A 25,282-nucleotide genomic window follows, 5' to 3' on the forward strand; every position below is an offset into this window, starting at 1 on the left:
AGGAATCAGAAGAAGGATCTTCGCCTAGGTCCTCTACAATGGAAAATGGAGTTAACAGTTCATCCTTGTTTGATGCGGTAAGTACGGCACTGGCTACTTATCAGACGTATTATTTATTTTAGTTGTTTGCCGTAAATAGTTAAGAATCAGCATAGCTGATCCAGTAAATATGTGTGCAATATATTTCAGGTAACTAGAAATTATGAAGCACAGTCCAAGGAGAAGTCCTCAGAGGTGATTTGTTCTTTTCTCATCATTTAGTATATGGAACATCCTGTGATGCAAATGAATTGCCTTTGAAGATGAGATAGTCACACAAAAAAAAAAAAAAAAAAAAAAAAAGAAAAGAAAAGAAAAGAAGAATGTATGGTTATTGATTGTAAGACAAATAAAAGAGAACATGGTCATCTAGTATCATCAAAGCTCCAAGACATCAACCGGGATAATGCCATTGATGTTGTTTGTTTGGGATAGATGGTAAAGCAAAGAATTTAAGAGAGAATGAGGTCATTTGATTTTATTCTGAATTATTCTATACCAATATGTTTTCCATGAGATTTGGAGTTTTAATGATTAATTGGAATACCTATCACGCTGGCTGACGTAATCTATGAAGTCAACTTCCTAGAGAGAAGACTTCGCTTAAGAATCAGTTTTTTTCCCACTCTTGAATAGACACCAGACAAAGAAAACATTTCTACTTACAACAAGGCTGAATCTTGTTTTACTATATTTCTTGTTGAATCCTCTGTCTGGTTTGTTATCTTCGCAAGCCCTTCAATTCCACATTTTCAACTATACGTGTTATCTATAATGCACTGCCTGTAACTTTCTGATAAATTTCAAAGGGTGTTATATTTGTTCTGTGTTTATTGAATTTGCACTTTCTTGTGTTCTGTAAATGATGTTAACATGGCCACCATGGCATGATAAATTCTTTATATGGTACGGCGTGGACACTTTGTCATGGTTATGCATAATACATGTGATAAGTTTGAGTGCATGCATGGGTCCGTGCACAATGCACATCAAATCACAATCAAGGACATGGATCTCTTAAGCAAAAGGAAAAAAAAAATCAAAACCTTATTTATCTAAATTCATACTGCTAATCCGTTATCTGAGTCAAAGCAAAAAAGGAGAGGAAAAAAAGAAAGAAAGCAAGCAAGAAAGAAAGAAAGTCCTGACCTATACTTCAACATGAATGCTGTCAGCTTCATGTTGCTTCAGATTGGTAGACTACGTTTGAGATACAGTCATGTTGACAATTGTTAAGTGGAGAAGTAATTCTTCAGTTCTTACAGTTCCTTGAAGATGTTCCCTCATCCCATAAAAATCTAAATTTTATGAAATTGCATTTTGTTGCTCATTTTTTCTTTTAATTTAGATCTTTATTGTCCCTTAAAACAACAAGGTAGATGGATATAGAGGGAAAAATAGATGAAACTGTGTTGGGTACTTCCCTTTCGTTTCGGTTATCAGGTATAATGGAAATGTTGGAAAGCAAGCAACTGTTGCACTGGGTCATGTAACTTAATTCATTCAATCTACTTAAAAGGTTTTGCTTTTGTTTTCTTCAGTAAAGAGCTACAGGCAACTATAATTCCTATGTTTTGATTTTGATGAGGAAAATAGAAGTCAAAATTGGTGCTTCCCAAACCCCTTAATTTTAATTGATTTTTGATGAAAAGTTGGAAATCTGAGGTTAGCTGAATATTGAACATTCAACCACAAAATCAGTTAGTGGAAACGGCCAGGACAATAAATTTCTTAGCCTTACGTCATAATTAGGACAAGTATATTCTTTGACAACTGTATTCTTTGTTCTGTCTCACGTTGATGCGTTTTTAAACTGCAAAGCACTCATTTGAATTTTCCTTTAAACTTCTACTTGGAAAAGTAGAATCTTCTGATGTAATACTTTGCGGTAGTTTGTAAGGAACATGTTTTGCCTTATCCCACCAAGTTTGCCTTCTAAATTGCAACTTGCACCTCTCACAGAGACCGGAGTCATCAAACAACTGGTGATAAAAATCACTTATTTATGACATTTTCTAGAGTCTCATTTTTACTATGATGTTCGCTGACACAATTTAGTATGTGACTTAAGATTATGCTTGATGATGATTATCTTGGATTTACTTGATGTATTATTTCTATTATGTTCTGTCACAATATCTGTTGGCTTTCCAGTGGCTTACATCCAATTGTATTTTATAAATTGCAGGCATCAGCCTTGATTTCCAAGTTGACAGAGGATAAAACTTCTGCTCTTCAGCAAAATCAGAAACTTAGACAAGAACTGGTATGTTTTTTTTTAGTTCCTATGACATGTTTATCATATATTTTTAAAGTATGTTGGTCTTTTCTAGTTTAAATTTTACTAGCCTGACTAGTAATGATATTAGATCTTTTATTCCACCAAGTTGCTGGTTCGATCTATGCCATTTAATGAATACATGTGTGGACGCCAAATCTCTTCTTTAGTTTGAACTATACACGTGATAAAAAAAGCTGTTTTTAATATGTTTTCTGTCTTTAACTGCCCACAAATTGTTTTGACTGTTAACCAACAAATTGTCTTATACATGATTATCCCTTCACAGAAATCAATAGGTAATGCAGTAATAAATTAAGTGGCTGTTATGTATACATGATTTGTATATTCCTTCACGGAAATCAATTGGTAAAACAGTAATAAATTAAATGGCAGTTATGTATCCCAATGCTAGCCTGTGCTTGGTATAGAGCCTTCAAGATTACTTGCGATGTATTTTACCTACAGAGAGATTCCATAGAACTTACCAGGTTATATATAAAGCATGGAAAATCCATCTCTGAAAGATGATGTTTGAAAGGTGATAGTCTTTCTTAGGACTTGTAGGCGTACCGGAAATATACTAAAAAGAAATCTAACCAAAGAACGCCTCCCAGCTGAAGCAGATAGAGAGATTCATCAGATAATACTGAAGAATATTCTCTCTAAATCTTTGTTTCTTATTTCTGGTTTTAGAACAGTTTGATCTTGGCCCATAATTCAACAAGAACATTCATTTTATACTAATGTTACGTTATGCCACGAGACGTGATGTATGGGGGTACATGTTCTATATGTTTTTCTGTAGACTTGAATGCTGTGGCCTTTCTAGCTTCATGTGTTTTATTTATCCAAGTTCCAGAAGAAGGTTTACATCTCACCTTCACCTGTGTCAGAACAGAAACAAATTTTTTCTTTGTTTGGTCATAAAACATATGCCTCCACAAGAACATGTTTGGCTGGAAAAGAGTTACGCATAAAGGGAAACACAATCTGATGACCAATGATGGTGAAAGAAGTTTATGAATCTGTTCATTTCTTTCTCCACCTATTTTTACCATCCAATTACTGTAAAGATACATCATATCCTGATTTTTTAAACTCTTTATTTTGTGAGAATTTATACTCTTTAAGCATAAAGTGCTGCTTTATATCTTGTTCTAACTCTACAAAATCTATTCTTTTATAGGACCTACTGCGTAAAGAGCTACATCAGAATCGCGGTGGCTTCTCGGTCATGTTCGTGGCAATTGTTGGGCTACTGAGTGCCCTTGTTGGCTATATGCTCAGAAGGACGTGACAAAGGATGTTGAAAGTCCTCCAGTCTAGGCTAAAGACATTATTCATCCTATTTATGTTTTGTGAGATGTAGACTTCTCTTTTCTAAAGAGTATTTGTGTTACTATGTGAAAGATAGATTACGCCATTCAATCTATTATGATTATGGATTGTGTTTTAAAACTGAAGTCTTGTATTTCAGGAGCACAAAATCTCAGACTTTGAATGCTTTTTTAAAGTTTGTTCAACCGTTCCAACTCCTAGCCATATAGATAAATTGCACTTTGTGTTGTTTTGCTTTGGTTGCTTATCTGAGTTAATCCACGGTTGTTCATATTTACTGCAGGGGATAGGAATTCATAATTCTTCTTCAGTCACGGGTATTTACCAACTTCAGCAGATTGCTGATCTCTTCACTAAAATACACAGACAAAGACAGAAACAGTACAAACAAGGTGAAAGAGGTACCATACAAATTGATTTGTCTTCTTCCCTTCCAGACTCCATGAATTGTGAATCACATATTGTAGGATTTGGGATAAGAGTGGGAAGGACGACATCCATTATTCTCACACATAAAATTATAATTGCAGCTGCAGTTTTAATAATTTGCAAAAATTATGAGTAACCACGCGCTTACGAACCAGTGTACCTAACCAAACTTTGATTCTAAGCTTACAACTGCCCAGCCCTATGCATTTAAATTATGCTAATTTCATTGCGGAGCGAATCCATATCACAATCTGTAACAGGAAACCTTGAAAAGCAAACTACTAATTACCAATTAAACCGCAAATCCTTGTTAACAATTTGTTCCAAACAAAAAGAATCTAAATCATCACTAAAACCTCCATAAAAACCTTGTGACTGAACAAAATACCACTGATAAAAAAAATACACTTATGTAGGTACGAGATAAACAGTTTCTTCCACTGATTCAATTCCGGCCATCGCCACTCCAACTGCAGCAACCGCCGCTGCCGCTGCCATCACTCCGAGCCTCGTCAACCATCGGCCTCGCCTCTTCTCCTTCTCTCTCACTCTCTCTGTCACCTCTGCGACAATTTTCTCAATATTCGCCTTTGAAAGAATAACTTCCTCTGTTACATCAGAAACTTCGGAATCCTGATCTACTTCCTCCTCTTCTTCCTTTTCATCATCATCATCATCATCATCATCGACATCCTCTTTTTCTTCGGCCTGATCTGAAGAGTTCAAGTAAGTAAAGTTGCTCTCGATGAAAGACAGTCTCTCTGCGATCTCTTCATCGAGATCATTCAAATTTGATTCAGTCTTCTCTGCCCCTGAATCAACCCAAGCTATGAAGTTGTTCTCGACGATAGACAGCCTATTGCCTATCTCTTCAAGATGGTTGTTGCTGTTGTCGTCTGCAGAGTTCGATTCAGCATTGAGAAGGGTCTTGATGAACTCAAATTTCTTGTTGATTTGGTAGACTGCCAAGTTGTTATGAGGGAGTTGCATGGGGTTTTGGGGGAGTATGTTGTTGATTTGGGCTTCGAGTTCTTCGAGTTTCTTGTGTAAAACTGCAGGACTTGAAGCCATTGATAGTTTTTATTTTCCCCTTCCTTTCTTTTTTATTTTTTTTTTAATTTTTGTCGTGGTTTTGGTACGTGTTGGTTAATTTATAAGAGGAGAGGGCGGTTATGAGAAAAGGGAATCGTGAAGGGTTGAGCGCTGGTTTTGAGAGGACGCTACCTTTCCCTATAGAGATTAGGGGAGTGGTGTTTTCCTTTTTTTTTTTTTCTATTTGTGTTTATTTTCAATAAAAATTAATATGGGAATTAATATGGGGTTAAGGTAGGGACTTATTCATGTAAAATACTATCGAATCTGATACGAACTAGTTGACGTTATTGCTAATTTAATTTGGTTATATGAAGATTGTTTTTGAGAAAATATTATGTGAAAGTTTTATGATGAAAAATTAGAGCTTTCCGAGCAACTAAGCATGATTGTTAACAAAATTTGTTTCCTTCGTTTATTATTTTGATGATAAAATTTGCCATTTTTTTAAATATGGCTTTGGGTCAGACGGGGGCCATGTCCATATAAGGCTTATGTGCGATTGGCTGTTTGTTTGGCAAATATGATGAAGAGAAATAAGTTTCCTATGCTGACAATATGACAGTGGGAAATCTATGTTCAAAAAGATCTTTTATTCCTCAGTTTGGTTCAACATAAGATTTAAGGAAATGAGTTAGAGAAATCATCTGCCAACTCATATTTAAGGAAATGCCCATTTACGAGCTTTGAGTTCGGAAATGGGATGGAAAAGGATTAAGTAATTATTATTTTTCCTATTCTAGAGATGAGTAAGTGATGTTTCTTATTCTTAGTTTCATTTTTTTAGTTGTGAAACAAACAATAGAGATGTGAGGAGATTATTTCCAACCCTTTTTGTGATGAACCAAACAAATTTTAAGAAATCTTTAAAAACACATGAAAAGCAATATCTATGTTCGGAAATAAGTTTCCTATAATCAGGGAAACCAACTAAACAGACCCTAAGTTTAAGTCATTGACATTTCGATTGCCAGTGAATTAGCAGACCCCAGGTATTTACAGCCCAATAGGCATTTTCAACAAATTCTCAAAAATCATTCAAAAAAATAAACAAACGCATTCAGAAATTCTCAACTCCATTGAAATAAACAACCCAAAACTCTAGAACCCACATTACATATGTACCAAATGAATGATAGCCCTTAGATCACTGAATTTCAGGATTCATGCATAGATCCAAGGGTTGACATCCTTTGAGTTACACATTTGTTGCGGTTCCCACGAGTTACTTTCTCCATCTATATAACCCCATCGAGCGACCAAAAAGTTGAGTTTTGAGAAAAAAAAAGTAAGGCATGCATGTATGGTTGCATTCAAAATACGAAATCCAGGTAAACATCTAACAAAAAACATATCAAATAACCTCTTCATACCAGATATTTTGGATGTTTTCACTACAATTGTCTCTTGAGCATTGGTATAAAGAGCACATGTTCGTTATTACGTTTCCATTATTTCAACGAAGAGCACTTGAAAATGATATTACTTGCTTGTTATGTCCAAATGCGGACGCTATCCTTGTTCTATTCTATATATATTTGCTGGAACTAGGAACGGTTCTATGTTATGGCCAGGATATTTTAGTTTCACAAAAAAGATGAAAAATGTCAGTCATAGGCTTTTATGGAAGTTTCATTTGCAAAATGGATTCCATAATATTTATTTAGTTGCTTATTTTTCAGTATCTATTGTCTTATACATATTAAAAACATACGCCTCATGTAGTCAGGAACATATAACTACTCCAGTTGGACATCGAGGGTCTAAGGGCTAATAAAAAATGTTCACGACAGTGTCAGTCTACATTTTTGCATTGGCTAAACATTTAGATCCTAAATGTGGACTGACGGCGTCACGAGAGTTTTCTACAATTCCAATAGTTATCGTGGGTCTAGTGTGATTTTAGACGTTATTGGGGGGTTACAGCAAAATGCTGGAAGTTAGGGTGAATAAGTGGCTAACCCCCTTTGTACATGTTGATGTACCTGCTTTAACCTTAAGAAAGTGGTAGCTCTGAAAAAAATTGGCGGGACAATGATCTTATACGTAGCGATCTTGTATATAGCGCATTCTGATCTTTTAGCAGAAGTAAAGATACTCACAAAGCTCCTGCACATGCTGGAGCAATAGCCCTGGAAACAGATTGGGCTGTCATTGAAATAACATTTGCAGCACCTCTTTGGTGCTGAGGCTGTCAATGAAATGCCAAGATAATAAGTTTGTAGTCTTGCAATAAATGCTTATAAAATATGAACAAATGCGTTTTACATATAAGTTGCAGATTACCACTGCATTGTTCTGCGAGATGAACAAGCCGGTGAATAGAGCTACCTGGTTTCAGAAAGCAAAGCATGCCAAACTTCTGAAGTTAGGCATGGTAGCGTTAAGAATCAACAATGTAACTCAATTTTTGCCGAAGAGTGGCATATATTAATTCTAAAGCCTTTTAACTATTAAAGTTGGAAATGCGAGCTGCTTATCACTGAAGAGTGGCATATATTAATTCTAAAGCCTTTTAACTATTAAAGTTGGAAATGCGAGCTGCTTATCACTGCGTAACGAAAATGTTTTATAATAATTGAATTTATACTCACAGAAAGAACATTCTTCAATATGGATGCACAGTTCACCAATGAAAGTATGGATCCTGAAAGCTTGGACATAAATGGGCAGGCGATAACTAATGGTATAGTGAGAATCTGCACATCAGAATTGCAAAGCATAACGATAGGTCTCTATCTCAATGATAACATCCAATAAAAAAAGAACAGAGTGATGCACACCGTTGAAGCACATGTTAAAGTGATGGGTCCAACGAGCTTTCCTTTATTATAGGTTGCCTCAAATACTCAAATCCATATTGCTTTGGGAGTTCCTCTTCAGCTTGGTTTGTTTTGATCAAGAGTCCTAACATTAGACTTTGCACAACCAATCAAATTAGAAATTTATATCTACGTGGACTCTTGTTGGGTTTTAAGACATGTGGACTTCTATTCCTATTAGAACTCTTATTCCTTAGACAACAAGGAGCTAGGATCTTCAAGACTATATAAGAACAGTCTTTCAAGCCAATTTGAAGCATCAATCTTCAGAGCATCAATCAAGAAGAGAGAGTTATTTTGTGAAGCTTATTTGATATTCTTTTCTTTTGTTCTTTTAGTTGAGAGTTGTATTAGGCTTTTGGGGTGTTATTTAGGATCGAGTGATTGAGAGATTGAGAGATTCCACTTTGTATTCCTCACAATTAGTAAAGCTTTTCTCCTCCTTCGCCCGTGGACGTAGGATACAAGCCGAACCTAGTATATCTTTGTGTTCGTCTATTCTTGATATTTTGCGTGCTCTCATGTGATTGATATTAGCTTATCCTGGGGAATTTGTCATAACATCCTATAAATAAACAGTAGAAATACCACAAGACTAAAACCTGTACATAGACAAGCAGTAAGTAAAATTGCGCACTTTATAGGTGGATTAGTTAATTAATATTGACAATACATAAGTCATCATGTCCTGATTTACATCTACAGAGCTTGTGAACTGATTTATTTTCACTTCCTAGTGTCAGTTACTATCAGAAATATCACCCAATCCGAAAACTCAACTAGAAGTGAATTCTTTTGAAAACCCAAGAAATAACCAGTGATAAGAAAGCTATAAATGAATAATGGCGGTTAATGCCAATCCTGTTTGATCGAATGAAAACCTTAGGCCTCGCTAATGTATTTTAAAGGTTGAATATTACTTACATTAACCAGGCTATGAATGGAGGAACTACAATTGGATGTCCTGTATATGTGTGAATGTATATGTGTGTGTGCATGTTTTATGTGTGTGTGGGTGGGTTGGGTGCACGTTTGTGTATAATTATCATGAGTAAAACTGGTGAACTACCTAACATTTTCCTCCACGAAAATTAAAATAGAGCTGTAATTGATAGTACTCTCTCAAAAATCTTATCGAAACTTTTATCATGCTAGTCCGGCAATAAACAAACAAGCACAACACGGGAAAACGACTGTATAACAATATGGGTTTTAGCATTTATATACCTGAGACTGCCAGAACCTCACCAACATCCATATACGAAAAACTCAACCCTCCAAGTTTTCTATCGCTTTCAGCCCATAGGGAGAATATCTGAAAAAAGTTCAACATGAAATTTGAATAACAGATCAACAAAAGAACACAAGAACGAGTAAAATATTAAATGATGAAAATGAACTCGTCATGGATAGAATTGTCTGCATGTTTATTATTAAATGAGATGTATTCTAGTATTTCTCACAGAATTATGTCATTAAACTACTAGAATATACCTGAAATTTGTATTATCGTATACTACATATAAAGCTCAAAAGGGGTCATATCTTTACATTCAAGACTACAATTTCAGCGTTCTAACCTCATGAACAAAAAGTGCAGGGACAGAATTCAGAAGAACATGCTAAAATATAAAGTTTTACCTCATTGTAGGCTGTATCACGAAGGGAGAAAACACAGCATACGATGGTAGGTAACTTTAGTGGCCAATTTGAGAGAATATTTTCCTTATTAGGTTGAATCCCCTTTTCGTTTCCTACATCCTTTTCTCCCGTATCAGACCCAGTAAGGCATGCCTGCAGAGGTTCGATTGCTCCGCCTGCTGTTTTGCTCTCAGGATGATAGTGCAGCGTTTCCTGCATAATCATAAATACAATGAAACCAAATTAAAGTTGGAAAAAAAAATCGTGTTCAAACCTACTATTTCCAGGTAGCCACGCGCCTTATCGAATAATAATATAGGCTTAAAAGAAACATAGCTTCAAAGTGATCCTAGTATAAGTGAGACTGTTACTCACTGGAAGCCAAAAACAGACACTAAGCACACCAGCGACAAACAGCGATATAATGAAATACGGCAAGAAGTAAGAAAACCTGCAAACATTTGAATGTTTGGCAAGAATGAGAGCAATAATGAAGCAACCAAGATTCAAGTAAGTACCTTCTAGAAATGATTCTTCAGAAACCATTCCTGGAAACTTCTTTGCAGGCTGACAAAACATATAGTAACTAAGAAGAATAGATTTGTAATGCACAAAATATTTCAACAATATTTAAGAACTAAACAACCGAGTAGATGTTTATATGGATTTTAACACTAATGTGGAGAGGATGTTGAAGCTAAAAAGCTGGAAAAGGATTGAGTGAAGTCCGAGTAGATCACAATCATGTACGCATTTGAAACACGTCAGTGTAAGTTGTTTTATATTGAAAACTGCATTATCCGTGCAAGGAAGCCTCCGAGAGCTGGACCAATAATGAGACCTGAGCCCCATACTGTACTAACCTGAACTAAGACGCCAATTGATCTGTTAGAACCCCTCGAAAGAATCTCTTTTCTTTTGAGGATATAGAAGCTAACATTTTAAATGTTTTAGATTACACGATATTAATTCCTCATCAATACTACCAAGCAAAGTAAACACTAAAGGTTCATACCAAGGACAGTCCGAAGGATTCATGCTCAGGTCGACAAACTTATATGTGCCTGAAAAGAAAGCCAAATTGCAAAAAACTTGAATAAGGAGTGCGCCAATTTCATCGATGTAGAAACACAGTGAATATTTTATCGTGCCAAGTAAATCGCTCATGGCTCCAAGAAAAAATCTTGTAACAATTGCCATCCAAAAATTTACACTCAATCCAAAGAGGGTGTTAAATATAACCCTGGAACACAAACAAGACAAAATTAAAATACACAAGAAAACCTAAGGAAAATGAACATTAATTCTTTAGTAAATAAGTAAAGTACGATGAAATGAGGCCATTAAGTATGACAGGTTTCCTTCCCCATCTATCAGCTACCATTCCCCAAACAAGAGAAGTCAAAGCTCTCCCAAGCATGTATGAAGAACCTTTAATATGGATGTTAGTATGAACTTGGTAAAGTCTGAATTGAACAGTAGATACTTGTATCCATATCACCCATTGGCTTACCAACAAAGCCTGCATAAAACCCAATATCTTCCACTCTTTTGGCAATATGTAAGTCCCTTATCTGTGATAGATTGTAAAAGTTTCATGAGTCATGAACTCTACTGATTCTTTAATGTTCAATATAGATTATCGAATGTACGTAAAATTTATGAGGCAATAAAAATTTGGAAGATAATATACTTTAAACTAACAAAGAAAAAAGATAAAAATTTTATCGATTATATCCTCATCATTAAACTTTCTTGTGTGTTTCGACATATAGGATAAAACACTCATTGTTCTGACAACCTCAGGATAAAGTAAAACATTTAAATCCGTCAAGTTTACAGCCAATGAATTGCATAACGAAATTAGGAGGATATACATGAAGGTAAGCACATCTTACGCATATCATGAAATACAAAAAGGGAAACCATGACGATATTGGTAAAACTGAGAAGCCAAATGAAAATTGAAAGAAATTAGAATCTAGTAAGATGTCATAATATAAAGAATTATTAGCTAAAGTAAGAGAATTTATTACAAAATTAATTTCCAATAGGAAAAATATAAGCGACCAGTATCTTAATTTTGGTTGCTAACTGAGATTGTGACAATCCCAACATAGAAAATGAAAACACCCTAATGCCACTAGGTGGGGGGGGGGGTTGAATAGAGTTTATGCTAATCTAATCCGATATTAATGCTAATTAAAAACTTATTAATATGTTATCCTAGCAAATAAGATACACTATGAGATATATGCATTGATATAAACACAAGAGTAAACAATATAGTTGGATAAAATAAACAATGGGAGAATGACAATAAAGATGAACAAAAATATAAGTGCGCCAAACCAAACTCAAACAAGCAAAATGATCACGGAGTTTGGACCTTCCGTCCTACGTTTGCGCTCCCCACTCCCAGCGAGAATCCACTACACAATCGGGTTTCCAACGCTCACCCGAATAACGTTTACACCTCATACTCGGTTTTCTAACTCACTAAAAACTTTACAATCTACACTCTTGCAATCACACTCTACACCCTCTAAGTGTTGGTCTCTAACCCGTGTCATCCTCAAGTGCTCGGAATTACGACCTATCTCTAGGCTTTACTACCGACGTCATTCCTCTTGGGACAACTTCGTCTCTCACCACACACTCCTCTCGGTGTACAAGTGTATTACAAAGTAATCTCACAATAAAAGCTCAATACAATAATTTGTTCTCTACTATGGATGAGAACACAATGAAAACTCACTCTCAATGACACAAACCCACAACCTCAAATTATACAATATATGCTAATACTAAAAGCTTAATGTGGGTGTGTATAATAAAGAGATAAATCAAAACTAAACTTAATATAATTCTAGCTAATAGAAATTATAATCAAAATAAATAAATAGCTAGAAAAGAGTTTAGAAAACTTCTCCAATGAATGACAAGAGAGAAAGAGGGAGATGAGTTGAGTGCTCAAACACCAATGGATGATCTCCACAAGCTCTTGTGAAATTCTCTTCACACACAAACTCTTAAACACTTTTTAAACAAACTAAACAAGCACTTAAACTCTCTTAAAAACTTATTTAAAACATTATCTTGGTTAAAATGAACTGAGGATATGTGGGGGTATTTATAGGAAACCCCAAAGCCAAGAAGAAACCAACAAAACCCAGCAAAAAGATAAAAACAGAAAGCTAAAAAAAACTAGCCGTTAGGCTGTCAGTTGACTGATACTGTTCATCAGTCGACTGATGAGCTGACCGTTACATGCTAGCAATACGTCATCAGTCGACTGCTGAACTCGTCAGTCGACCAATGACCTCATCAGTTGACTGGTAAGTCGATCGAATAAGAAACAGAAGTTATTGATGATTCCAGGAGGTTTCATCAGTCGACTGATAACATGTTTTCAGCATGTAATGAATAGTAAACACGAATTTCAAACATTTTTTAAAAATAGCAAACAAATTCTAAAAAATATAAACATTTAGAAAAAGTTTATAAACATGAATATGAACATGTTGGAAAAGGAATTTTTTAATTTTCTCTTACTATTTGTAAAATCTCAGAAATATTCAAAAATACTAAAATACATGTGTTTATAAACATGTTGATTTTGACATTTAGCTCAAATCAAGCTCTGAAAACTTGTGTAATGTTTTTATGAACTTAATAATATATGCTAATAATGTTTGTATAGTCCAAGGCATATTAAAATATATTTTGCATAAAAACACATATGATTTGAGAAATATCACAAATAATTGTGTGTGTAAATTTGAGCTTGAAGAGTTTGCACTCATTATATATAAACCTATACTAAGTATACCAAGAATAAATCATATGAAGCTTAAACTTGATTAGTTGACTTGATTTATATAGACTTTAATATAAATGTAGCTCATTTTTCTGTGTATACTAAACAACACAAAACAAAATACTAAAACCAACATTAGTTATAAATTGTTTGTTAAATCATCATCAAAATAAGAAGGCCAACAATGTCCCCCTTTTGATGATGACAAACAATTTTTCAATATGCATTATAAGAACAATAAAAACCAAAAAATAAATACTATATACCTCATATTTTTCTCCCCCTTTGGCATTATCAAAAATAGGGAAAAATACATAATGAGAGCTAAGAGCTCCCTCTACATGTAATCATGAGTGAGAATATAAAAATAATAGATGGAATAGGAAAAAACTCTCCTATCAAAAAGCCATAAAGAATATATGAAATAAAAATTATGACAAACATGTGAGCAAGCATAGATGAAAACATGCTAGGCAAAACTCACATACAAAAAAGACAATGAGGACACATATAAGTATATCATTATGAAAATAGTGTCTTATTATACAAACATAAAAACAATGTATAAAATAGATTTATGAAATCAAAAGAATGAAAAACATAAGAATCATAAAAAAATATTTTTAAATGAAAATGAATCATGAGAACCATGACGATCATATCACTCATGAGAATCCATATGAAAAACAAATCACTCATATGAAATCATAAATCAAATAAAATCCCATAAAAACAAATCAATATAAATTTTTGAATAAAATACAAGAGAGGCATTCATATAAACATATCAAGCTCTTAAGGTTTTTCCAGCCCATATAAACATATAGCACCCGGTAAATATGATCTGAACATAGATAACCAATAAATCCTCGGGGAGAGGGTTGCTCAAAAAAAAAACCCTCTCATATATAAACTTAAAACAAAGTATGATAAATAAATAAAAAGATGTTTCATTAGCAAAAGGAAATATTTCTTGGATAAATTTAATCAAACCACATAAAGAATACATTATAAAGCACTAATTAACGACCCTTAAGTACAAATGCATAAATATCATCAAAAGAGTGTTTTACAATGATCTCATAAAGACATACACATCGTTTACATAAAAAAAGAATAAAAAACAACATAGTTCAAACCAAGAGTATAAAATACATGAGAAACATGAACTATGGTTTTGAAGATCCAAAAATCATTTTGAATTAACAATATAAAACGTATATATATATATATATTTTAAAATACTTTCTTTTAAAGATTTTAGAATTGTTTGCAAAAATCTCAAATAATAATCATCTTTAAGAACAAAAAAAGTTTTAAAAATAAAAAAATTGTTCTTAAAGAAATCAAACTTATTTTGATACCCAATTACTATTAGCACCGAAGAGTATTGGGACATGACTCTTATTATTAAAGCTCAAAGCCCTAGGGTTATGATCCCTTTGGGCATATATGATGCATGGACATGGTCAAAATAAAATTCATATAAATGGTCATTTCGATTGTAATGAGTGCAATTAAAAGGTTGAAAAGATTTATGTTGACCAATTAGTTGTGCACGAAAATTATTTATAAAAATAGGTTTATCTTGGAAATTGTTTTGCAAATAAGAAATCCTCTTTAAATCAAAACAAAACTTGGTCAAATAACCAAAACGATCACAAAAATAACACTTGTACATATTAACATGCTTATGATGACTATTTGGTACATGTGTATGTATATGAGATATAGAAACTTTATGAGATGCACATGAAATAGTATTATTAAAATATTTATGTGCATCATAGCAAAATTTAGTAAGATGGTCTTTTCGACTGTAAATAAAGCACTTATAAATTTTACTATATATGTGTGCATAATGAGTGGACTTATTTGCATTAGACTTAGTACACATATTCACAAGCTTCTTATGATTGTCGATGCATTTAGTTAGAGTTGAATCTAAAGAAGAAGTATGACCTTTAACATTATTCAACTTATTGTTTGGCATGATATTATTGACAATAGAAGTAGAACAATCATGATTAATTTTAAAAGAATTAAATTCATTCCTAGTTGTTTCTACTTCTAACATGATATCATTTTTCTCATGAGATAAACTAGCAATATCCATTTTTAATTTTTCATTGCTTTCTTTAAGATTTATATTTTCACTAGCAATGATATCAAACTTAGTTGCTAGTACCTCATGACTGGATTTTAAGAGAACATGCTTGTTTTTAAATCTACAAAATTATGATGTAATTTGTTATAAGCTTTCATTAATCTATCATAAGAACATGTGAGTTCATTAATAGATAGATTATTATCGGAATCAGATTCACATACCTCACTAGGGCTATCGCCTAGTGGTCATGTGCACAATGAAGATGAAGCTCCAATATTACTTGAAGTGGACTCCACCGGAATGCGTTGAAGTTCCTCCAAGTTATCATGATATGCTTTTATATGTTTCCATAAATTATAAGCACTATCAAAATGAGCAAGCTTGTTAGCAATAGATGAGTCAAAAGTATTTAGCAAAAATTCTAACAAAAGCTTGTTCAAAACAAGCATTCTTTTATCATTTGTGCTCCAAATATATTTATCTAATTTGGGCACAACATATGCACTATCAATGAGTTTCCATAAATCGAAATGCCTAGATCTAACAAATATTTTAAATCTAGAACACCATTGTAGGTAATAAAAAATGTCTTTAATCCTTATCAGAGAAGTTCAGAACAAAACTGCTAAAACCTCACCCGAAATAGCAAAAAGGGGAAAAAACACTGATAAAAAGGGGAAAAACGCAGATATCTCCCAAACCGTAAGGAATTTGGTGAAACGGAGGAAACGAACCGAAGCCTTTGACTAGGTTTAGATGGTTCTGTCTTGTCGAGATAGACGATTTTCATATATAATTCGTCCAATTCTGACTTACAGTTTGAAAGTTACGGCCTATTCTTCGATCTATGCTCAGGAGCTCGCCTGCAGCTCGAATTTCGCCTGCACGATCAAGCTCGCCTGCAGACCCAAGTCTGCCTGCACACCCGAGCTCGTTTGCAGACCTAGCTCGCTTGCAGAACCAAGTTTGCCTGCAGTCACAAGCTCGCCTGCAGACTCAGCTCGCGAGCAAACTCACCTGCAGACCCAAGTCTGTCTGCAGTCCCAAGCTTGCCTGCAAACTCAGCTCGTGAGCAAACTGACCTGCAGACCCAAGTCTACCTACAGTCCCAAGCTGCAGACTCACCAGCTCACTGTCAACTGCCCACTTGGAGTATGGGAACAGTTACATCAGTGGTCAAATCCCACAAATCAAGGGAGAAAGCATGACGCTCCTCACCTAGCAAGAATAGGGCGGCTGACAGGACTCCCTAAGTGGTCACATCTCACAGCTAGGACGGCTGGCTTCCTCACCTCTATTAGTGGTCAAATCTCACGAATCAAGGGATGACCCATGCCATCCCTTGCCTATTAAAGCCCATCTTCAGCCAGCATGAAAGGAGGGATTGGCTGTTGCATATTCTGTTGGCTAATCTCCCAAAGGTTGAACCTGGACTTTTGCCAAAGGTTCACTCATTTGAGAATTAAAGCTCCGGCAGCAACTTCGATCAGATCGTCCAAGGGAAGCAGACTCGGCACGAGTACCGAGCGAGGCATCCTATCGCCACCGAGGAACCCACGTTAAACAAGGAGGGCATTTCCTCCGTTTCTGTTATAAACATTTGATTATTAGTTTGTAATAAGCTGTTCTTATCAATACAAACGAAATTCCTTATTTTCGGGAGATCAGAATTTATACCTACAGAAGATTGGCGACCACAGTGGGAGGATCCGTTCATTCAGATGAATTGGTGGTGGCGCAGTTTGACGAAGTTGCTACAGGGACTACTGTTGAGTACATTGTGATCAAATTCGAGGGGTACTTACAATCGTCCTCTTCTGGCGGCAACACATCTTGTGATGGCTGCAGAGTCGTGCGGGTGGCCCAGCCCCAAGGGGCCGAGGCAACTAAGCCTGAGGGATCTACCCAAGTCGAGGCAGGGGGTTTTTCCCCCCGAACCAGTTGAGGCCGAGCCGAGATTCGAGAATGCAGGTCTAGGGGCTGCTGAATGGGTCGATGAACGATCATCGCAGACCCCTGTGCAAGAGGGATCAACCATTCATGTCGATGTAGACTACGCCTCCGTCGTCGACATGAACGCTCCTCGTTCAAAAAGATCCAAACAACGATGACGAAAAGCTCTCGCTCGTCTCGAGGCACAATCCCTCATCCCCCATGACAGCCTGAATTATTATTCAAGCTTGAGAGAAATCAACCTCTTGAGCCAGGTTCCTGTAGGGTGAAAACTTGATTTCCCGAAAACAGGGAGTGTTTGTTTGTATTAATAAGAAGGCTTATTACAAACTAACAAATCAAATGTTTACAACAGAAGCAGAGGGAAGGCCCTCTTTGTTTTGTGTGGGGACTTTAGGTAGCTACAGGATGCTTCGCTCGATGCTCGTGTCGAGTCCGCTTCCCTTGGACCGTTCGAATGAGGTTGCTGGGGAGCTTCAGTACGCAGTAGAAGCTCGGGCTAATAGAGTTCGGGTCTGCTTAGTTCGTCGGCGATCGGGGCTCGGAACTAGGTGGTGGTGCTGTAACGCAAGGATCTGCTAACAGCTTGGTCTCAACTCTTTTCTTTTTAGTTTTTTGCGACCTCCTCTCCAGTGTGCTGGAAGGGGCTTTTAAATGGAAGAAGGACAGCTTGACTCCTCCTTGAATTGTGGGATGTGACCACATCTTTTTCAGAGACGTCTAGCTGCTCCTCGATACCATGAATGGTCATTCCAGGGATTGTGCTTTATGTCCCGTCACCTACGATGGGAAGGCCCATCCTTGTGTATGAGGCAATGGCCGTCTGTTATCTGAGTGGACTTGACCAGCATTAATGAACCGCATTTATGAGTTCGCAGGTTGATGAGGCATCTGTCCGATCATTCGTACTGTGCGTGACCATCCGGCGTGCTTTGGGGCACGGTGCTTTCTCCTTTTCGGTCAGGAGAGGCGGTGAAGTAGGTGCACAGTACTCGAGTGGGTCTAGCCAACTTGCCGAGCGCCGGCGGATCCAGCTCTTGACTCAGACAGCCGAGGTGAGTCGCATTTATGAATGCTCAGGTTGACTCGACACCTGTCCAGACCTTCGTGCTGTGCGTACTGGGAGCGGCCGTTTTGACGGTCTTGGGGTACCGTGCTCTCTCCCTTTGGGTCGAGGGGGATGGGAAGGTCCATCTCAGCATGTGGGGCAGCGGACACCCAGCTGTACTGACGGTCTTGGGGTTTGCTGGCGGATTCGACTCTGGACTCGGGCAGGCGAGTTGAGTGAAAGGCGAACTTTCGCCATCCTGATCGATCTTAACTCGTGCTGGCGAGCCGATCGTAAGGCGAACCTAGAACCGAGCATATCTTACGTCTATGCGATTTAGGCCCGTGCCAGAGAACTGAGCGTGCGAGCTCTTCTCGCAGGCGAATTTCCTGTAAGCCTATAGAGGTATTTTTTTTTACCGTCTACAAGACCCCCTTCAAAGTTTTCAGACCTAAACCGGCTCGCGTGTGGTCTGGAATACTTTGAATGAAGAAAACTTCGGCGGAGCAAGTGCCCTTGGATTTCCTTTAGGATTTTTAGCAAACCCTCAGCTATCAACGGGTTTGATGTGCCTTTACCGATCACCGTTTGAATCGGGCTAGCCATACTATTCCCCTCAGTATGATGAGTTGGTGAACAGTTTCTCTTAGGCTTAATGCTAAGATTTCCGCTCTAACCCTTAGCCGTCTGAGGCGTGGGTTTTAACCGTTTAAGCGAGGTTATTCTGTTTGTAAATTCACCTTTTGGTGGCGAGTGAAGCGAAATTAGTCTTTGGGGAGCCAAGTTTCGTGCGACTCGCGAGGTCATGCCGAGTATTTGCAGGCGAGACCCTTCCTTTTTGAGAAGGGCCCAGATCTGACGGTAGATGAGCCACGTGTCTGCCGATAGGGTTTTGTGCTTCCCAGCTAAGGCGGCACGGTCTCATCGGGTCGTGGCGATCGTGATTTGACAACACGATTTTCGTGTGTTTCGCCCCGCGACGCATCGTGGCCGTGGTTTTCGAACTCAACCGTCGGATGCAACCGTCAACCTCGGTCCTTTCGATATACCGAGGGTGATCTGAGCCATCGAATTTGATCGTGGCCACGTCTTCTGTCCGTTAGGGTTTTCGCTTTTCGTGGGCAGTCGTGGCCACGTGGACAACTTCGCCCTTCTAAATCAGCCGTTTTCCTTCATTGGGAGTTACCGCGCTCTCAAATCTTGAAAGGAATTTCCAAGGAAAAAATTCCCGCTTCATTCTACAATGGCTCCAAAATCTAAGAGGTGCAAAGTGAGGGGTGCGGGCCCCGGACGCTACTCCGACCGTCTCTCCACCGGCATGCCTGCTGGTGCTCTGGAATCGCGCCCAGGTATGTTGATGGGTTCGTTGGACGATCTCTTGTAGGTCTTAGGCGTCGGATTTTAGGGAGATGAGCGTTGCTCATTATGCTTGGTAGCTTCCCCGATTTGGGGCAAAGTTTGCCCTGCTTGCCCTTAGAGGATGACTACTGTCTCTGCGGGCGAATCCTTCAGTGGGAAGGAGGCGAACTCCTTTTTTCGTGAGGCGAGTTCGGCTCTTTCCTATTAAAGGGGAATATAGTCTGTACGGATAGACCTCATTCGAAGTGGGTTCCCCCTTTCGATGGGCGATTTCGCCCTCCTCTGTTTGATGGCCGATTCTGCCCTTACGGGCGGATTTTGTCTCGATTGACTTTTTATTTCTTGTTGCAGTGACCTTTTCCGATGAGGCTTTCCCGGAGGGTGTGGCCGTCGGTCATGTCGGGGCTACAGGCTACACGGCACCTCCTCGATTTCCCTCTTTGGCTTCAATACCTGTGTTCACCGCCGACAAGCCGCATGGCCTGATAAAGAGAGTCACGGATGGTCATCACTTGACATTACGCGAGCTGACGACCAACGCGGCGCTGACAGATGAGGACAGGGCAGAGCTGCCGAAGCCTCAATTTTTGTTCGGCGACGCTATGGCCGACCCTTCCGCCCTGTTGCTCAAAGAGAGTCGGTGGTTCCGCACGGTAGAGGGGGTTCATTATTACCTCCCCAGCATGTCGAGAGGGTTTTCGATCGTCGAGCTGCGGTCCTTCGCCATTCCTCGGACGATGAACTGGGATTTGACCCCTTCTCAGGACGGGGTCACTTGTGGCGTCTTTACGCGACACGGCCTGCGGATCAACGCTTCTCAGTTCCATAGTATCCTGGAACTGTATTGCGCGGAAAGCGGCACATTTTTCACCCCCAATGGTGAGCTCGGTATCACCCCTCACGAGATGTACGACGTGTCGGGGCTGCCTCTGGGAGACTTTCCTTACGAGGAGTACGTCCCCGATCAAGATGAGATCGATCAGCTGTCGAACCATTCCCCTTTGGCGGTTGAAACTCTGTGGGAGCTACTCTGCCACTACTACATATGCCTCAGCACCTTAGGGGCCTCGGATCATAAGGGGAAGAAGAAGACCCCGGGGATCAGCCACAAGAATTGGGCTGATTATCTGTTTCTGGGGAACGATGTCAAGGGGAGTCCCGCTCTCCCGTTAGGCGTGTGCGACCAACCCGAAGTGGAGGCGAGGACAGCTAAAGAAGGAAGCACCATGACTCTTGACCGCGACGAAGGCGGGTTTAAGTCTGGTACGGTCTTTCACTCATTCCATCATCAGGCGGAGTTTCCCATCTCGGGGAAGGCGCTGCTCGCGGGGAGGCCATGTCCCCTATCTCTGGGAAGGCTCTGCTTGCGGGGTACCTCATGTTATGGCTGAAGAGGTGCGTAATCCCCACTCACTCCTTTGAGGCTCTTCCCGTGGAGGTCGTGTATCCGACGGTTTTCCTAGCTCACGGGAAGTCTTATTCCCTGGTATCGGCGACGATAGCGTGCATTCACCGGGGGCTCCGCACTCTGACGGCCCAATTCTGTCGTGTGTCGGTCCTTGACGAAGTGCATTCACCGGGGGCTCCGCACTCTGACGGCCCAATTCTGCCGTGTGTCGGTCCTTGATGAGGGGGAAGGAGTAGTTATCAAAACTCCCAATCCTAGGGTGGGGCTACCGTACACCTACTTGATGGCGTGGTTCGTATATCACTGCAAATGTTTGATGAGCGCCCCGGCGGCGCTTCAGGGCGACAAGTTTGTCCCTTTCGTCCAGCGCTTGGAGAGCGCTTCAGGGCGACAAGTTTGTCCCTTTCGTCCAGCGCTTGGAGAGGTGCTCTTGGAAATGCAAGGACGTCCCTGATGCAAGGAAGACGCTCTCCCACTTCGGGCATTATAATTTTCGCAGCTCCTTCCCTTATTTCAGCGGGGGCGGATATGGAGAGTCTCTCAAGGATGCGCCAACGGCGGATCACTACACGGTCCTCACTCGTGGTGCCTTTCGCTGGTTGGTGAATATCCGACCGGGGTATCACATTCTGAGAATAGGCCCTACATGCTATCTCGAGCCATACATCCCCTGTAGGTTTGCGCGCCAGTTTGGGTATGATCAATTGTATGTGGGCAATACCAACCCCCGCCTACACTTCGAAGGAGGACTGGTTGACGGAGCTCGGGGATGGTTCTGGACCCATGCTGGGGGTACCCAGGTTCGCTTTGAGTTGCCCGCGAAGGACCGCGATTTACACCACACGCTCTTAAACTGCCACTGGTATCGGGGTGCTAGTGCTAATCCTGCCAATTTCTGGTTCCAGAACTCATGTCTGGTGGAACGCGAGTAATCTTTGCGACAGTGTCTTTGATCACAACATTGATCTCATACCTTTTGACATTGGCGTCGGACCTATGCAGGTGCGATTGAGAAAGTGATCTCCATCCCTTCTGACGAAGAAGAGGAGGTCGGAGATGAGGAGACGCCCACCGGCTCAGGTAAGTGTGTGTTTTAGCATTACTCCTCCTCCCGTACCTGACCGTTAGTACGGTCCCTTTCGAGGGTTCTCTGTTAACCTCTTTCCGTGTATTCGTAGCTGATCCTACCCGTGAAGTCGCAGGTGAGGAGGATCCTCACTCTTGGGCGAATCGCTCACCTGGGGAGACGGGCGAATCTGAGGAGGATGACAACGTCTCGGCTCACGAGGCATTGTCCAGCGAGGAAGAGGATTTGGCTCTTGAGGACGCGCCTGGCCAAATAGGGGGATCTACTGCTCCTGCGGAAGCGTCGGCTGGGGGTCGTTCATCGGCGCGAGAGTTTCCGCTTCAACGGGAGGCTCCTACTCTGCAGGTGGCCATTTCTTCGTCGACGGTGGCCGTTGACGTTGTGACCACTGCACCGAGGGCGTCATTGGTCGCACCGGCTCCGGTGGTGCCCGTTACCACCCCTACGGTTATGGCTATAGGTACCTCGACCGTGATTTCATCCACGGCGGAGGAGGCCGCCCTCTCTCCCTTGGAACGCTGGCGAAAGACACAGGTGGAGCGAGCTCTGGCCAATTTCGAAGATACCTTGGCCCACTGCACCCGGCTCGTCTTGGAGGAGAACTGCCCCTTCGAGGAATTTAAGGAAGTTCTAGAACACGATGCATCCTTCTTGCGTAAGAGGCTCGGCGCTACCGCGGCGAGACCCTATTTTCAGCGTCTGAACGAAGTGGAGGGGGCTGTTCGGCAGCTGCTCGCTCTTCGTGCGGAAAGTTCCACTCTTGTTGATCTCGCCTCCCGCGAAGTTCGAGTAGCTATGGCAGATCGTGATCGCCGCCTGAACGAGAACATGACGCTAGAGTTAAAACTGTCGGCAGAGTCGGAGCAGGTCAGAGCCGAGGATGCACAAGTGGCCCGCGAGGAAGAAACGGTCGATAATCAGTTCTCCCGACTTTCCTGAACACGATGCGTCCTTCTTGCGTAAGAGGCTCGGCGCTACCGCGGCGAGGCCCTATTTTCAGCGTCTGAACGAAGTGGAGGGTGCTGTCCGGCAGCTGCTCGCTCTTCGTGCGGAAGGTTCCACTCTTGTTGATCTCGCCTCCCGCGAAGTTCGAGTAGCTCTGGCAGATCGTGATCGCCGCCTGAACGAGAACATGACGCTAGAGTTGAAGTTGTCAGCAGAGTCGGAGCAGGTCAAAGCCGAGGATGCACGGGTGGCCCGCGAGGAAGAAACGGTCGATAGCCAGTTCTCCCGACTCTCCTTCGAAGTAGAGAGGCTGAAACAGGTTGTAGCCGAAGCACAGGCTGCCCTGGCCGTTCAAGAGAAGGCTCGTGATCACGTGGCAAAAGAGTTGGAGGCCGTTAAGTCTCGCCGGCGATTGACCACTGATTCTGTTGAGGAGAAGGATCGAGCTCTCAAGGATGTCAGGGAGGCCATTCAAGACTTGGTTTCATGCACAGAGGAAGACATTCGTCGAGAGGTCCTAAGGAGGCTTGAGCTCCGCCATGCTGAAGAAATTCATGAGGCGGAACTGAGATTGAAATCCCTGTGATTCGCCTTTAATTTTCCGCTTGTAATAGGACTTCTTTTTCATGAATGAAATTATCCCTTTTGTTTTTGGCCTACTGTCATTTGTGTGTGTGCTCCATTTTTGCAATCATGCATTAGTCAGAATTCGACCGTAAGAGGACCTCAACTGTAGAGGAATTCTTGCCGGCGAGTTTTTGCTGCAAGTTTACTTCATCTGCAGGCGAATTTTGTTCGCAGGCGGATTCGCAAGAGTTAACGGCGAACCTGGCTCTGATCGGGTTCCGCTCTCAGTGGGCCACGTGTTAATCCATGTGTACGCCGGTTAAGGAGACGTGGGCTAGCCGTTTCGCATTAAATGCGAGGTAGTGGGGCTCTTCGTCCCTTGCGCCCGATTCGGGCCGTTGTTGCAGATCGTGGTCGTGAACCGTCAGATCTTGTTCGTCCTTACCCTTCAACTGCTTTAGCCCCGAACGGTCTAATCGAATACTGAGTAACCGTCTAGGACTCGTAGGATATTTAACGCCCCTACTCTCTATTAAGAGGATCTACAGCCTCTTCATCATCTTCCCAAATTTTCCCTTTTCTCCTTCTCCTGATGGCACCGAAGGTGAAGAGGGTCGTTTCCAAGAAAAGGAAGGAGCCGTCTTCTTCAGGCGTTGCTGAAGACGCCGCAGCTGAAGGTACCTTCCTGCTTCGACTTTCGCGTGAGTTTAGTAGGTATTCTTCCTCTGATTCTTCCCTGTATTGTCGTCGCGTTTTACAGGTCAAGAGGGGGCGTCGGCTGCCGAGGAGCATGCGGCCGAACCTATCCTGATCTCGGACGACGAATCCGAGGGCCCTGCGACTTCCGCTGCTTCAGATCCTGCTCCCCAGCCGGGAGCCGAACCTTGCCTCGAAATTCCGCCCATCACGGCGCTCGCTCCAGGCCAAAAGCTTGTTCCCTCCAAGTCCTTGTCCTGGCAGGCTCGCATCAAAGAGTTCGAGGGTGCCGTGAGGCAGGTGATTTCTCTTGTCGAACTCGGCATGGGTAGCTTCGACAGCTTCAGGCAGTCCCTCTATGATCGCGTGGCTGATTTACGGCGATCGGGTGAAGATCAGCTTGCTACCCGTTGCGTGCGTGAACTCCGTCTCTTGGAGACATACATGATAGAGTTAGAGACCTTGCTACGGGAAGGTCCGGAAGCCAACATGGAGTCTTGCCTGGCTCATGTCAGGAATCAGGACGCCCTGGAGCAGGAGACCCGCTCTAAAGAAATAGCGGATTTGGAGTCTGTCGCCAACTTTTGGGTGGGTCAACAACATTTGCTAGAGGAGCAAATTATTGATCTCAACCGCACCATGGCTCG

General features: G+C 40.7%; 3 protein-coding genes across 3 annotated transcripts in view; 1 reads left to right on the forward strand and 2 right to left on the reverse strand.

Moving 5' to 3' along the window:
* Window positions 1-3,852, forward strand: part of LOC109819556 (vesicle-associated protein 1-3-like) — a 5,635-nt gene extending 1,783 nt beyond the window's left edge. The window contains exons 6-9 of the mRNA XM_020385310.1: window positions 3-77; window positions 190-234; window positions 2,228-2,305; window positions 3,507-3,852. Coding sequence (XP_020240899.1) covers window positions 3-77; window positions 190-234; window positions 2,228-2,305; window positions 3,507-3,617 — 309 coding nt within the window. The 3' untranslated portion in view covers window positions 3,618-3,852. The remainder of the gene's footprint in view (window positions 1-2; window positions 78-189; window positions 235-2,227; window positions 2,306-3,506) is intronic.
* LOC109819557 (putative uncharacterized protein YGR160W) lies at window positions 4,496-5,158 on the reverse strand. Its single transcript, XM_020385313.1, has one exon. It carries the CDS (start codon window positions 5,156-5,158, stop codon window positions 4,496-4,498), a length of 663 nt encoding a protein of 220 aa, XP_020240902.1.
* On the reverse strand, window positions 7,181-12,832 carry LOC109819560 (probable peptide/nitrate transporter At3g43790; the record flags this gene model as incomplete). Its single annotated transcript, XM_020385316.1, has 13 exons — window positions 7,181-7,370; window positions 7,466-7,510; window positions 7,774-7,912; window positions 8,564-8,603; window positions 9,229-9,316; window positions 9,643-9,855; window positions 10,018-10,093; window positions 10,435-10,505; window positions 10,735-10,885; window positions 10,971-11,073; window positions 11,156-11,216; window positions 11,541-11,587; window positions 12,787-12,832. Coding segments are annotated over 13 exons (1,173 nt in total), but the record flags the coding sequence as incomplete, so codon positions are not given.

This window comes from Asparagus officinalis, chromosome 8 (assembly GCF_001876935.1).
Source record: "Asparagus officinalis chromosome 8, Aspof.V1, whole genome shotgun sequence".
Taxonomy (NCBI): Eukaryota; Viridiplantae; Streptophyta; class Magnoliopsida; order Asparagales; family Asparagaceae; genus Asparagus; species Asparagus officinalis.